The following is a 14,171-nucleotide window of genomic DNA, read 5'->3' as shown; positions in this document are numbered from 1 at the left end:
CATGCGGCTATCTACACTCTAGCTGGGCTGGTGCTGTATGGGACACATCCCTGCTTCTACCTGGAAGCATCATCTACTCAGGCATTACAGGGCTTGAGTTTTTGTTTTTGTTTTGACTGATTCCCTCAGCATTTCAGTACCCATAGCATATAAAATTTTCTTGCTCTAGGTCTGGGCATGTAGCTCTGTTGATAGTATGCCTGTTTAGCATGTACAAGGCCTTGGCCTACTCTTCAGAACTGCAAAAAGAATGTGGGGGAAAAAAATCTTGTTCTTCCTGAAGGAAGATTTAGCTAGACTCAGGAAAGCATTGTCTTCCTACTCCTGTTTTGTTTGTTTATTTTCTAACCTGGGCCAGATGCCAAGAGATTTTTTGAGCTAGAATGCTTAGAAAACCTTTGCCTTTCCAGAAGGATGGCCGATAGACACATGAAGAAATGCTCAACCTCCCTAGCCATAAAAGAAATGCAAATCATCTAGTGAGGGGCATCTGGGTTGGTTCCATATCTTAGCTATGGTAAATAATGCTGCAATAAACATAGTTGTGATGGTAGCTTTAGTGTGGTCTTATTTGTGATCATTTGGGTAAATGCCCAAAAGTGGGATTGCTGGGTCATAGAGGAGCTCTATGTGGAGTCTTTTGAGGAACCTCCATACTGCTTTTCAAAGTGGTTGAACAAGTTTACACTCCCACCAACAATGCAGTAAGGTTCCCTTCTGGCCACATCCCCTCCAGCATCTGTTTTTATTAGAGTTCTTGATTATAGCCATTCTAACTGGGGTGAGGTGGTATCTCAATGTTGTTTTGATTTGGATTTCTTTTATGGCTAGAGAGGTTGAGCATTTTTTCAAGAAAATGTGGTATATATACACAATGGAATTCTATGGCTCTGTAAGAAAGAATGACATTGCCCATTTGTTAGAAAATGGAAAGACTTGGAAAAAATTATATTAAGTGAAGTAAGCCAGGCCCAAAGAAACATAGGCCCCATGGTTTCCCTTATTTGCAATAACTAGTATATGTCTGAGACAAGCAGAAATGGTCAGATAAGATGATGTTAGGCAAAATGAACCCCAAGATAAGGATTCAAATATTTTTTCTATCTTGCGATTGTTTCTAACATATTTATATGATGATTTCTTTGTTGCTTTGTATGTCCCTCCCCCACGGTATAACCCCTGTTTTCACTGTATTTGATGTTGGTATAATTTGTGGAGGGGAAGGGAAAAAAAAACAAATCATTTAAATAGGGATACAGGTGGACCCATTGCAACAATGAGATGTACAAGTCGCTATGTTGAAAAACGAACTTTACAATTTTGGCCGGGGGTGGGGGGGGTGGGGAAAGGGAAGCGGGGGTATGGGGGAGATGGGAAGGGATGGGAAGGGGAAACAAAGGAGGAGGCAACAATGCTTGATAAGAAGTGTGCTCATTACCTTGCCCATGTAATTTAAAACCCTCTGTATGGTATTTTCACAATAAAAAAAAAGAAAAAGAAAATCTTGCCTTTCCATGTTCAAAGAAGAGTGAACGGGGGCTATGAGCATTTATTTATGCATGTTTGTGTTTTGTTTGGGGTTATTTTATATAGTTATGTATAAATTGACATTTTTTATGAAAGACATATGCATTGATTTTAAATATGTTTGTACACATAGACATGTTTAAAAAATACTGTATGAGATTAATTGTATTGCACTGATAATGGCAGATATCCCAGGAGGGTAAATAGAGTTACATATGCATATGAATACATCTCTGTTTTATCAAACATACTTAACTGTTACAGACATTTTTCCAGTGCTCCATCATTAGAATGATATTAATTACATCTTACTATATTACATGTAATAACTAATGCTAAATTACATTATAATAACATAATTATAAATATCACACAGGCTAGTCTTGTAGAGGAAGATATATAAGTCTCAGTCTAGAATGAATGGCCTAAAAATCTAAATCTAAAACCAATGTGTAATTTTATTGAGCAATTTAACCTGTAGAATGTGGAGGGTTATAAGTGCATTATAAGAGATCTGCATCTAATTTGTCCAGATAACCATTTTCCTTTGGGTTCACTAGCACAGCTGAAAACACTTCTTTTTGAGGGCAAGGACAGGCTCCTCAATCTAGCAGAATCTCTCCATATAGCTGGACACTTAAAGATGGAACAAATCAATGGTTGAAATGCTGTGTAATGAGCACTTGTGATGTATCAGTTCTCATATGGACATAGCCCTGACTGGAAATTCAGACCCATAAACAGAATGGGGAATCACCTGGATTTCCTGTTAGAGCCTTTTATACACCGTGACTGAAAACACTAATGATGTTCTCACATGGTGGGGTGACGGTGGGGTGTAACTTTGGGTAGGGTGAGGTTAGATTCCATCTGGGTGGCAGAAAGGAAAGCTAGGAAGTCAGGAAAGCTGTTTACTCACTCGGCCCTTCTCAACACACTGGGTCACCATGACAATGTTGTGAACGTTCTGTTCCCACACCATTTTCCAGAAGTCATCCTTGGTGCCAGGAAGCGGTCCCTGAGTAGCTATGTATTCTCTTCTGAAGTTGTTGCCCTGAGATGAATTTACAATATGAAGAGTCAGAAACAATGGGCCTCTTCAAAACTGTAAACAAAGAGTCAGCTCTGCAGATTAGATGACATGGAAGTCTCCGCCAGGCTCTGGACTTGAGAGGAAGATACTAACACAAATGTCAAGGCTTGAGCAGGAAGGACAAAGGCTAGAACATTGAACTATTGTTCAGAACCACATTCCCTTTTGTCAGGCTGGATCTATTCTGAAAGGCAAATAGAGGACTTTAAGCAATGATCTCAAAAATTCTCCACTCTCAAATATGTGGCGTGTGTGTGTGTGTGTGTGTGTGTGTGTGTGTGTGTGTGTGTGTGTGTGTGTGTGGTGTGCAGACTATTTGAGGAATAGTCATTATTTTGGATAGACACTTGAGGAATCTTAGTCATTGCACAAATGACATTAGAGTAAGTTGGTGAGAGGATGTCTTACAGGAGATGCTTAATGGAGAAGAGCCGTGGTTCCATGAGCTCCACTACATAATGTGCAGTGGGTCAGAACCGAGTCAGGTTATTTCCACCCACTCATTCTGCACTGCAGCAAGGCAGGATTGCTTGCAAAATCCAGTGGACGCTCTTTCTCTCATCGCCTCTCCCAGGGTCTCTCCATGATGTCACCTCTGCCACCCACACGCTGCCTCTCAACTGGCTAGTCCGTATTTATCCTTTTGCATGATCTCTGTTGGGCTGTGCTTCTTTTATCTTTCTCTCTATGGGGTGATATTCTCCTCCTTGATGCTTTGTGGCAACCTCTAGCTCTTGCTATTCCGAGTGTAGTCCTTGCGTGGGCAGCAATGGGATCATATGGAGGCTTGTGAAAATCCCAGACCCCATCACATAGCACATTTTAACAAGCTCCCCAGCTGATGTGGCTGTATGTTATGTTGGAGAAGCCCCTGCCTCGGTAAGTTTCTCATCACATCACTTTTCTACATTCTTGATGTTTCTACTGTCTGAGAGCTCCTTTAGTGTTGGATCCCTGTGAACAGTGACTCAGTGTTTGACCTTAAGAGAGCACTTAATTCCTGTGAGTTTATCACATAAATTGAGTGATTGTTTGAGGCAATTATTATTGTTTTTGAAAAAGAAAATGGAGGCCCGAAGAGGTATAACTTGTCTTTGATTATAGATCCAGCAAAGGGCAGAAATGGGATTCAAACCCAGATTTGTCCGACCCCTGAAACTCTTCTTCTTCTTTTTTTTTTTTTTTTTTTTTGTTGGTCATGGGGCTTGAACTCTGGGCCTGAGCGCTGTCCCTCAGGTCTTCAGCTCAAGGCTAGCGCTCTACCACTTGAGCTACAGTGCCACTTCCTGTTTTTCTGGTGGTTTATTGGACATAAGAGTTTCACGGACTGTCCTGCCCAGGCTGGCTTTGAACCACAATCCTCAGATCTCAGCCTCCTGAGTAGCTAGGGTTACAGGCATGAGCCACCAATGCCTAGCCCCTGAAACTCTTTCCACTGCGGTGTTTTAGAAAGTTGACTCGATTCTAGCCAGAATCAAGGCCCAGGTCTGACTTGTCTTTGAAGTGGGTCTTCAGTTTTTCAAAAATCCAAATAACAGGAGTTTGTTTTCCCTAGCTTGGCAGCCTTATCATTGGGGACCCAACTTCTTTAGGAAGCTACAGTCTTGTCTAAGGGCTGCAGAATGAAGGCAATCTTTGGGAATGCAGCCTGATAATTGTGTAGGATTATAGCCACTGTGGAAAGTGGTGTTTGGCAGTGATTGAAGTGCTTTATACTTCACACTTTATACTCTATGACAATCAGATATGGTCCTCTAAAATCTGCAAATGTTTTTAGACGGAAAGCAGTGGGGCTTGCAGGAAGAATGTTATGTCCCATGTAGCTGACTTGATGGCTCACTTACTGGGATGTAGCTGGCATTGATGTAGTCAGAGCAAGGGTCATCATCTACATTGGACAGCTTCACTCGCGAGGCATCATCTGGAAGGAAGTTTATCAACAAGTTTGTTGCTGTGTCTTGGAGTGATTTTCTATTTATGTAATGTGTAAAAATGGATGCACCTTATCTCTGAGTCCCACAGCAGCCTCAAGCAAGGTGTTCTTATCTCTACTTTACAGATGAGCAAAGACAGGACAACCGCATTGCCCCAGGTTGTACATGAACAATCAGACACAGGAGATGGATGTGAATGAGGCCCCCAGTACACTTTGTTTTGCAATATTATGACACTTGTCTAATGGGGTGACCAGCTAGTTCCCTTACACCACCAGAATAAATAAAATCCAGAAAAACTGCCTTCTATTGCTTTAACTAATGGACTCTTTTTCTTAAATATTGTTAATTAGAGACTTAGTGAAACAGACCCTGGCCAGCTTTGTGTCAGAAGACCTGCTGTTAACCCATGGGGAAATGTCAACAGCTTGTGTCCTCATATAACTAGAATTCAAACTGTTATTTACCCTTCTGGAGAGAAATTCAGTAGCAATCTTTCCTTGTTAAAGTCATTTATAGCCTGCGATCTTCCATTTCTAGCTTCCTATAACTTACAGATATTTTTTATTATACCATATTTATTTAGTCCCCTTTTATTCCTGGAAAAGAGCAGAAATGGTTTGAGGAAGACAGCGCTGCAAATTTCAACACAGAACTTACAGGGCAATATATTGTTGTATCGATTTTTCCCTCTGTTCTCTGGCAAGAGTGCACTATCACATGACTGGTTTCGACCTATGTCTTTTAAGTCCTGTTGGGTTAAAAAAAAGATTATAGGTGGAGAATATAAAATAGAACAGAATATAAGAGAAGAATAAAATAGAATAGAATAAATAAAATAGAATATAAAATAGAAGTTATATAGTCCTTGAGCTAGGTAATAAGCATTTTAAGTTCCAGAATGCCTACTATTACATTGGTATTAGCTCCGTTTCCTTCTACAGTTGCCCACTGGAGACATTCTTATCACCATCTTACAGACCAGGCTTAGAGAGTATAACTAATGTGTTCCAGGTCCCACAAGTGGAAAAACTGGGAATCACATCCAAAGCCTGGTCACTTTTTGCCAAGCCATATTATTTCCCAGCTAAGCAAATGATCAGGCTGAATAACTTGACAGCACCAGGTTTACAGCTGAAATGTGTTCATTCTTTCTTGCTATATGATCCAAGTGGCACTTTGTTTGCTGGGGCAACTCAGGAGCTCTAACCAGTTTCTGAGACTAGGTGCATACTGAGCAAGGAAACACCGGGCTGAGAGCGGAAGCATCATTCTAACTGTAATCCCACAGGAAAGGGTAGGACGGAAATTCTGCTTCACTGTTCTTGAGTTACTGTACCTCATATTCCTTGGATAGAAGGTAGTTGGAGTCAGCCTGCAGTTTCATGAAATGTCCTTCAAACTGATTTATTTTTATGGGGCTGCAATTAAAAATGAAACAAAAGGAAAAGAAAGTTACTAGAAAAAAGGGGAAATGCCATAAATGGTCTGTTATGTTTCAAAAGCTGATAATATGGTAGTTAATGTGTTCTCTCTTACCAGGAAGTTTTCCGGTTACTGAAAAGAAGTAAGAAAAGAAAGAAAGACCTCATTAACAAACCTCACATAATAAACATCTCCCAATAAATTAAATAATGAAAAGAGGTGGCACTTACCCTTTCTGGCCCAGATTCAAATGGACAGATAATGGGCGGTCCCTACGAATGCTCAAGCGAGCTGAGGGCCTTTCTCGACCATGGCTGAAACAGAAGGCAGAAGATTTTTATTTTCAACATGATACAATAGAACATTTTTTTCCATTTATGGTAAGCCTGTGCATGTTTGTGCAAATAAGGAGTTTTCAGTATTCATTGCCCTCAGCCAGCATCTCTTTGAAGGGAGAACAGGGGAAGAAGAACCTAAAGGAGTCATCTTTCCCACTCAGAAACAGATCTGTATGATAAGTGAAGACTTGTTTCCTGGTTTTTGGCTACAGGTCATAATCACTTCCTACACTCTCAGTAAAACTTTCCTTTGAAAAAAAAAATCTTCAAACCAGTAAACTTCAGATGCCAGACATGACTGCAGGAGAGAGAATAAAGTACCAAAAAGAAAATAACTAAGTTCACTAAAAGAAGAGGGCTGGTTGTCTGCCTCTTCTTAGTTCCTTCTTAAATTATGGTGGTGGAGATGATGTCAAACATGCTTTTCAGAATATTGCATAAAAACATTTACACACAACATTTGCAAACATCTCTGTTCTCACAAAGACATAAAGCAACATTTTTTTTTCATTCTTACTGATGCAAAAAGAGTGATTTCCACTTAAATAAAGCTCCTGACTGTCTATGAGTCCTTGGAAAGGACCAAATTTATCCATGATGGACAGTGAGTCATGCTTCTAGAATTTGACTTTTGTTTGTACTGAGAAGACAATGGTGATTTAACTTGGGGAAATTAAATTGTTTTCCTTTTCCCTCTTCAACTCAAAGGGTATTTTCAGTTGCATTTCTACAGCTGAGGACCCAGTCACCAGAGAGATCTTTGTCTTTACCTTGCTTTTTGTCTGCAGATGAATAAGGCAACCAGAGCCACCAGCATGCCAATGAGAAACAGCCCAGCACTTACACCTTCAATGACGCCAAACAAGGACTCTACAAGAATCCAGATGGAAACAACAAATCCAGATGGGAAAATCAGTGATAGGAAACCAGTAAGAGCATATCCCTGCAGCAGCCATATCTCGCAAGTAATGTTATTACAAGTACAGTTCAAGTGATGCTCACCTTGAGGTATTGACTACAATGGCCACAAGGCTGCTATCTGATGTCAGAAGTAGATCCATTAGAGGGAAAAAGTTCATTCACTGTTGTAGGGAAAGATGGATGGCTTATTTGCACTTTGTGCTCAGAGGTAAAGCTTGGGACACCTGATATAAAAGCTTGACTTTACTACCAAAATGTAGATGCAATTTCACTGATATAAAGTTTGTTACACAGCCTCTGGGGCTTAGCAAATCCAGTGAATTGCTGAGAGTTGTGTTAAAAAAAATTGGTATTTTTGTTATCTAGTGGGATATTGTTACCAAGAATTTATGAATAGGAGGAATAACTGTTTCTTGAGACAGAGTCTCACCATAATGCCCAGACTGGCCTTGAACTTCTGTGCTCAGGTGGTTCTTTTGCCTCAGTCTCCCTAGTAGCAGGGATTACAGGTATGAACCATTGTATCCAGCTAGCCTGTTTCTTTTTTTTTTTAAAGTTTTCTTGAAATATAATTCACATACTATATCATTCACTCAATTTCATTGTACAATTCAATACTTGCTACTATAGTTGCAGAATTCCACAAAGATCACTATAATTTCATCACCCCCTAACAAATCTATGCCTTTTGGCAGATACTCTATTCTTCCTTCTCTGTAGCCCCTGAAGACCACTAATCTATTTCCTGTTTATGAATTTGCCTGTTCTGTACATTTCTTTCTTTCTTTCTTTTTTTTTGGATCTGGTTGTGGGGTCTGAACTCTGGGCCTGGGCATTGTCCCTCAGCTCTTCAGCTCAAGGTTAGCACTCTACCACTTGAGCCACAGCGCTACTTCCAGCTTTTTTTCTTTTTGCTTATGTGGTGCTGAGGAATCGAACCCAGGGCCTCATGCGTGCAAGGCAACCACTCTACCACTGAGCCACCTTCCCAGCCCTGTTCTGTACATTTCATATAAACTGAGTCTTGATTAAATGGCATTTGATGAGTGCTTTCTTTCATTTAACTTATGTTGTTAGAGGTTTATGTAAATAAAATTTACTTCATTTGGATTTATGGCTGAATAAACTTGTATGGATATATCAAGTTTTACTTATCTATTCATCTATTCATGGACATTTGAGTTCTTTTTATTTCTTGGTGATTGTGACTGATATAGCTATGAACACCCATGTTTTAAATTTTTATGTAAACAAGTTTGTATTTCTCATGGGTATATGCTTCAGAATGGGATTGCTGGATCATAAGATAACTATGTTTGACATTTTGAGGAACTTAGGTGTTCTACAAAGTAGGGAAGATCATTCTTCAAAGTATACCTGAGGGTTCCAATTTCTTCATATCATTATTAACACTTGTTATTATTTTTTGACCATAATAATGGCAATGGCTAGTATCTTATTAAAGTTTCTCTCTTTCCTTCCTTCCCTTCTTTCTTCCTTTCTTTCTTCCTTCCTTCCTTCCTTCCTTCCTTGCTTTCTTCTTGTTGGTCCTGGGGCTTGAACACAGGGCTAGGGTGCTGTCCCTGAGCTACTTTGCTCAAGGCTAGGGCTCTACCACTTGAGCCACAGCTCCACTTCTGGATTTTTTTTTAGTAGTTAATTGGAGTTAAGGGTCTCACAGACTTTCCTGCCTGGGCTGGCTTTGAACTGTGATCCTCAGATCTCAGCCTCCTGAGTAGCTCGGATTATAGGTATGAACCACCAGCACCCAGCTTATTATTAAGATTTTGATTAGCATTTTCCTCATGGAAAAAAACATATATGGAATATATGCTGTTGAGCATATATTCATACATTTATGGTTACCTGTATATCTTTGGAGAAATGTCTATGTTGATCCTTTGTACAATTATGATTGCCTATTTATTGCTGAAAGACAAGAGTTCTTTGCACATTCTAGATTCTCAACCTTTGTCAGATATATAATCTCTCCTGTTCTGTGGGTTGTCATTTCATTTATTTGATGGTCTCCTTTGAAACACAAAACCTCTTAATTTTGATTAAACCTAATTTAGTGCTTTTGTTGCTTGTACTTTTGGTATCTTATATACAAAACCATTTTATAACCCCAGGTCACAAAGACTGATATATATTTTCTTTTAAAAATGTTACTATTTTGCCTCTTATATTTAGCTCCATAAAGTAGCCCATTTTTTGCATTACATTGTGAGCCTTTATATTTGTTTTTTTTTTCATATTGTTTTTCAATACTCATCAAACCAACATATTCTGTTTTGAATGTAGGGTAAGTGCATTCCTTTACTGGCCTAAATAGAAATTTTTGTTACATAACAACATTTCAGATAGGGATAGGAAAGAATTGTGTTTACAAAGTCCATACTTAACACCAAATTATAAGCAAATACATGTAAATCCTCTTAACTGGGTCCAATCCTACTTTGGTCTGAAAAGTGGAAGATTATCCCTTTATTTGGCATAAATAGATAGGAAGGTTTGTGAGGCAGAGCCATCTTTTGTCAAGCAGCAGGAGAGACTGTTTTAGTTCTAAAGAACTTTCTCAGACCAAGAAATTGCAGCCCACTGGGCACAGAAAGCTGGGACAGGCATTGGTGCCAAAGAAGAAGGTTATGGAAGCTGAACTGTTTGGCACAATGGGAACAGTGAGATAGGGCAGGACATAGGCTGCATACTGTGGTAAAAAAGGGCCAGGATCCCAGCTGCACCTTGTTGGGTGAGTTATTCAACCTTTTGGTGCTGCATGTCCTCACCTTTGAAATCAGAATAGTAACGACATCTCCTTCCAAGCTTAGACTAAAGACTGGATATGCTATTCTATGTAAAACATGCTTAAAATTGTTACCTCCACAGAAACAACTAGCATATTAGATACTAGCTAATATCACCAAATGTTCTCTCTAGCATACTTGAGATTCAAAAATGAATATAAAGCCTTTAAAGGTAATACTTTAAACTTATTATTGTTATTATTACTATTATTATTAATGGTAATTATTGTTGTCATTACTATTTATGGTACTGGAAATTTAATCCAGACACTCACACATGCTAAGCAAGCACTCTACCACTGAGCCCTACACATAGCCCTCTAAATTAACACTTCAAAACAATGTAAGAAGCAAACAGAATAAGCAAAGGGAAGAAAAATCACCTATCGCTCTACTATTTTGAGACAGTCATTAATGTTCTGGTGTTTTCTCTAGCCTTTTTTATTGTGAAAATACTGTACAGAGGGGTTACAATTACATGGGCAAGATAATGAGTACATTTCTTATCAAGCATTGTAGCCTCTCCTTTGTTTCCCCTTCCCATCCCTCTAGTCTTTTTTAAAATGTAGTTTGCCCTCAGTATTGATGTGAATTGGTCCCAGGATTAACCCCACTATTCCAAAGTTTGTGGTTATTGAAGTCCCTAATATAAAATGGTATAGCATTTTCATATAACTTACACACACCTTTTTGTATACTTGAAGGCATCTCTAGATTAGTTACTGTGAATGTATGTTGTCATACTGCATTGATAATGAATTGAAACAGTCTATTCATAGACATAATTGTTGTCAAATATTTTGATATAGTGTCAAACTTTTGAAGACAAGAGCTGACTATGTGTGCACACAGATCTACTGATATCTGAAAGCCTTTTGTATCAATTTAATTCTGGTCTTTGCAAGCTCTTGATGTTAGTGAATGTCACTCACTGTTGAAAAGGGAAAAAGATCATGCACTTCCACCTTTTTTTTCTAGATTAATCTCCTTTAGGTCTATTCTGGTCTAATCTAATTCATATCAATCCATGATCACATAGAGATTCAGTTCCCAGTGGAAATTAATGTTTCTGCCACCATCAAATGTATCACCAGACCAGACTTCTCCACTGTTGGCTCTTATAGGTGGCATGGCAGCTGGTAGAAGGAAGGACAGGCAAATCTCACCTGATTCTGTGGTGATAGGCAAAGAAAAAAATGTATCCGAATAGAGTGGCTTTGTGAATTCTTTCAGGTCCTCATCAAACAGCTGAGTAAAAGCCCGAATGCTGATTCTGCAAACAAAACAGTTGGAGTGTGAATTAGTGACTCAGCACAGTGGAACGGGTTGAAAATTGTGTTCAAGGAAAAATCTGGGTGGATACCTGGTTACTATGTGTGCAGGGAGAGGGATGAATTAAAGAGTCAGATAGAGCTGCAGGTCATGCATTCTTTCATTCATTGAGTTCCTCATCAAATATTTACTAAGCTACTGCTGGGTACCAGACCTAAGTCTAGAAACTGTGCATATTGCATGGAACAACACAAAACCTCTGCTTTTCCAGGGATTGCAGGCCATGGAGGAAGCCAGGCAAGTGACTCAGGAATGTAGGATGTCAGATGATGAGGACTATGAGAAAAAGAGATGGAAAGCAAAGGGGATGAGGCTGCCTTACTCAGCATGGCCATAGAAAGACCTGGATAAGAAGACCTTGTACAGAAATCTGAGGAAAGTGAAGAAGTCAGGCTCACAGTTCAGTGGTGACTGTTGTCACAAAAATTTGAGGCAGAAAATACCTGGGACTTCTGAGGAACAGCAAGAGACCAACAAGCCAAAGCCTTATTGATGAGTGATCTGCTGTGAGATCAGAGAGGTCCATGAGCCAGACCATGTAGGAATGGCCGATCCTACTCACCATGATGTCATGAGGAAGACCATGGCTTTTGCTCAGATTGACATGGGAAGACATTGGATGTTGTGTTCAACACAGAAATGAGTGTTGCTGCATAAGAATAGACAAAGGAGAAAAGGATGAAGAAGAAAGTGGGGATGGGAGGATGGGTTGGGAGGGGATTATAATAATCCAGGTGGAAGATGATAGCTTGGACTACCGTGGTGGTTGAGGTAATGAGAAGTGTTGGGTATTTCAGAGAGGAGCTGGAAGATTTGCTCAGGGATGTGGAGTATGAAAGAAAAGGTGGAATCAAGGGTGATTCCACATGTTCTGGCTGAGGAACAAGTGGAAATAAGGAGGTGCTGTATGCAAACATAAGGGAAGAATACGGAGTAGATGGAGGGGTATGGGAGGATCTAGGTAGAGTTTAGTTGTGAGAATAGTAATTCTCAGATATCCATTAAAGCTGACCCATAGCTGAAATATCAATGTGGTAATTGCCATTATAAAAAGAGCACTACCAATTCTTAGGGTTGACAGGGCCCAGTGGCTGCGGTGGCACTTCATGTGCCATCACAGAGGGGGAAATGGGTGTTCTCATTCATTTAAGGCTCTTTTTCTTCAAGAGTACTTTCTGGAGCACAGAGTAGTTCCATTTTTATATGATTTTAAGGTAAATAAATAAGAATATGTCCAGTCCTTATTAAAAGTGGAAGATCTAAGCTCATAGTCTTTGTGTCTTTTTAAACTCAGTCTGTGCATGCATGCGTGTGTGCACACTTGTGTGTGTGTGTGTGCATGCACACGCCAAAATTCAGGGCCTAAGTACTATCGTTTAGCTTTTTTTTTTTTTTTTTATCAGTTGTGGGGCTTGAACTCTGGGCCTGAGCACTATCCCTGAGCTCTTCAGCTCTGGCGCCACTTCTGGTTTTCTGATGGTTAATTGGAGATAAGAGTCTCAGGAGGACTTTCCTGATTGGGCTGGCTTTGAACTGCAATCCTCAGATCTCAGCCTCCTGAGTAACTAGGATTACAGATGTGAGCCACAGGCAGCTTTTCTTTTTAAGGATGACACTCTACACTCTACCCACTTGAACCACAGATCCACTTTCAGTTTTGTTTTCTTGGTTAACTGGAGGTAAGAGTCTCACAGATTTTCTTGCTGGGTTGGCTTTGAACTAGCATCCTCAGATTAGCTCTCCGTCTCTTGAGCTGCTGGGATTGGTAGGCTAAATTCAATATTTTTACTAGGCCTTTTTATTTTTAAAAAATTTTTGACACCATAAATTATTTGATTTGCATTAAACATTTCTAGGAGAAAGAACAGTCTATTAAAAGCCTTCAGTTGTTCACAGAATGAATTGGAGCTTTTGTACAATGCTGAAAGCCCTTCTGCACATTACCGGTGAATGGAAGCAGGAATATAACTTTTATAAATCACTCACTACAAGGTAGAGTATTCTCTTAGCGGAGATTATGCATCAACAGGAGTTCCTATGCAGCAGATGCTCACTCAGCTGAGCGCCTGGTCATGTAGCATGTCTCTTCTAGCAAAACCATTGTAATCCATCTAACCTGTAGGCAGTGTGTGGCTTCAGTGGTCCATCGCAGAATTTCTGCTGACTGGGATCACATTTTCCACCCAGGCTGTCCATCTCTGCTCCAAGCTTAATGTTAAAACTCTTAGAGTTGCTGTCAGGACTTTCAGCACATTTGCTGGCAAAATAATTGGTCTGGTACATGTGGATGGAGGCATTCTGCCTGTACTCTAGGTAGGAAGGGAGAGGGTGCTGTTCTTCTGGCTTTAGGTCATCCCTGCCTGGAGAAGAAAAAGCACAGTTAAAGACTTTCTTGTGACTTAATTTTCTGAGTGATTTCTGACTAGGCTTGTAAGAGTGTCTCCTCATCCACTATCTAGCTATACCAGAATACAAATTCTGTGATCTCAGAGCAAAGAGAAAGGCTCTGAAATTTTGATGAAATTCCTTTTTCTATACTCCCTCTCTCTCTCTGTCTCTTTGTGCTGGTCCTGGTCTTAAACTCCCTGAGCTTCTTTTTGCTCATGGTTAGTACTCCACCACTTGAGCCACAGCTCCACTTGTAGCTTTTTTTGGTAGTTAATTGGAGATAAGAATCTCATGGGCTTTCCTGCCCAGGCAAGTTCAGCCTCCAGAGTAGTTAAGATTACAGGTGTTAGCCACCAGAGCCTAGTGCTAAATGGTATCTTCTTTCTATATTTGTTATCCTAATTAT

The 14,171-nt window shown here is 39.8% G+C and overlaps 1 protein-coding gene across 2 annotated transcripts in view; it reads right to left on the bottom strand.

The window, feature by feature from the left end:
- Positions 1 to 14,171, bottom strand: part of Ptprb (protein tyrosine phosphatase receptor type B) — a 109,061-nt gene that overhangs the window by 17,213 nt on the left and 77,677 nt on the right. For both annotated transcript variants that reach the window (XM_042699172.1, XM_042699173.1), the window contains 9 exons: positions 13,494 to 13,737; positions 11,212 to 11,318; positions 7,088 to 7,187; positions 6,210 to 6,293; positions 6,094 to 6,111; positions 5,894 to 5,975; positions 5,215 to 5,305; positions 4,465 to 4,541; positions 2,447 to 2,581 (listed from right to left, as the gene is read on the bottom strand). In XM_042699172.1, coding sequence (XP_042555106.1) covers positions 2,447 to 2,581; positions 4,465 to 4,541; positions 5,215 to 5,305; positions 5,894 to 5,975; positions 6,094 to 6,111; positions 6,210 to 6,293; positions 7,088 to 7,187; positions 11,212 to 11,318; positions 13,494 to 13,737 — 938 coding nt within the window. The remainder of the gene's footprint in view (positions 1 to 2,446; positions 2,582 to 4,464; positions 4,542 to 5,214; positions 5,306 to 5,893; positions 5,976 to 6,093; positions 6,112 to 6,209; positions 6,294 to 7,087; positions 7,188 to 11,211; positions 11,319 to 13,493; positions 13,738 to 14,171) is intronic.

Source organism: Dipodomys spectabilis, unplaced genomic scaffold, assembly GCF_019054845.1.
Source record: "Dipodomys spectabilis isolate Male_0828 unplaced genomic scaffold, ASM1905484v1 ptg000234l, whole genome shotgun sequence".
Lineage (NCBI taxonomy): Eukaryota > Metazoa > Chordata > Mammalia > Rodentia > Heteromyidae > Dipodomys > Dipodomys spectabilis.
The sequence above is the reverse complement of the archived record's forward strand: the minus strand, read 5'-3'. Positions and strand labels throughout refer to the sequence as shown.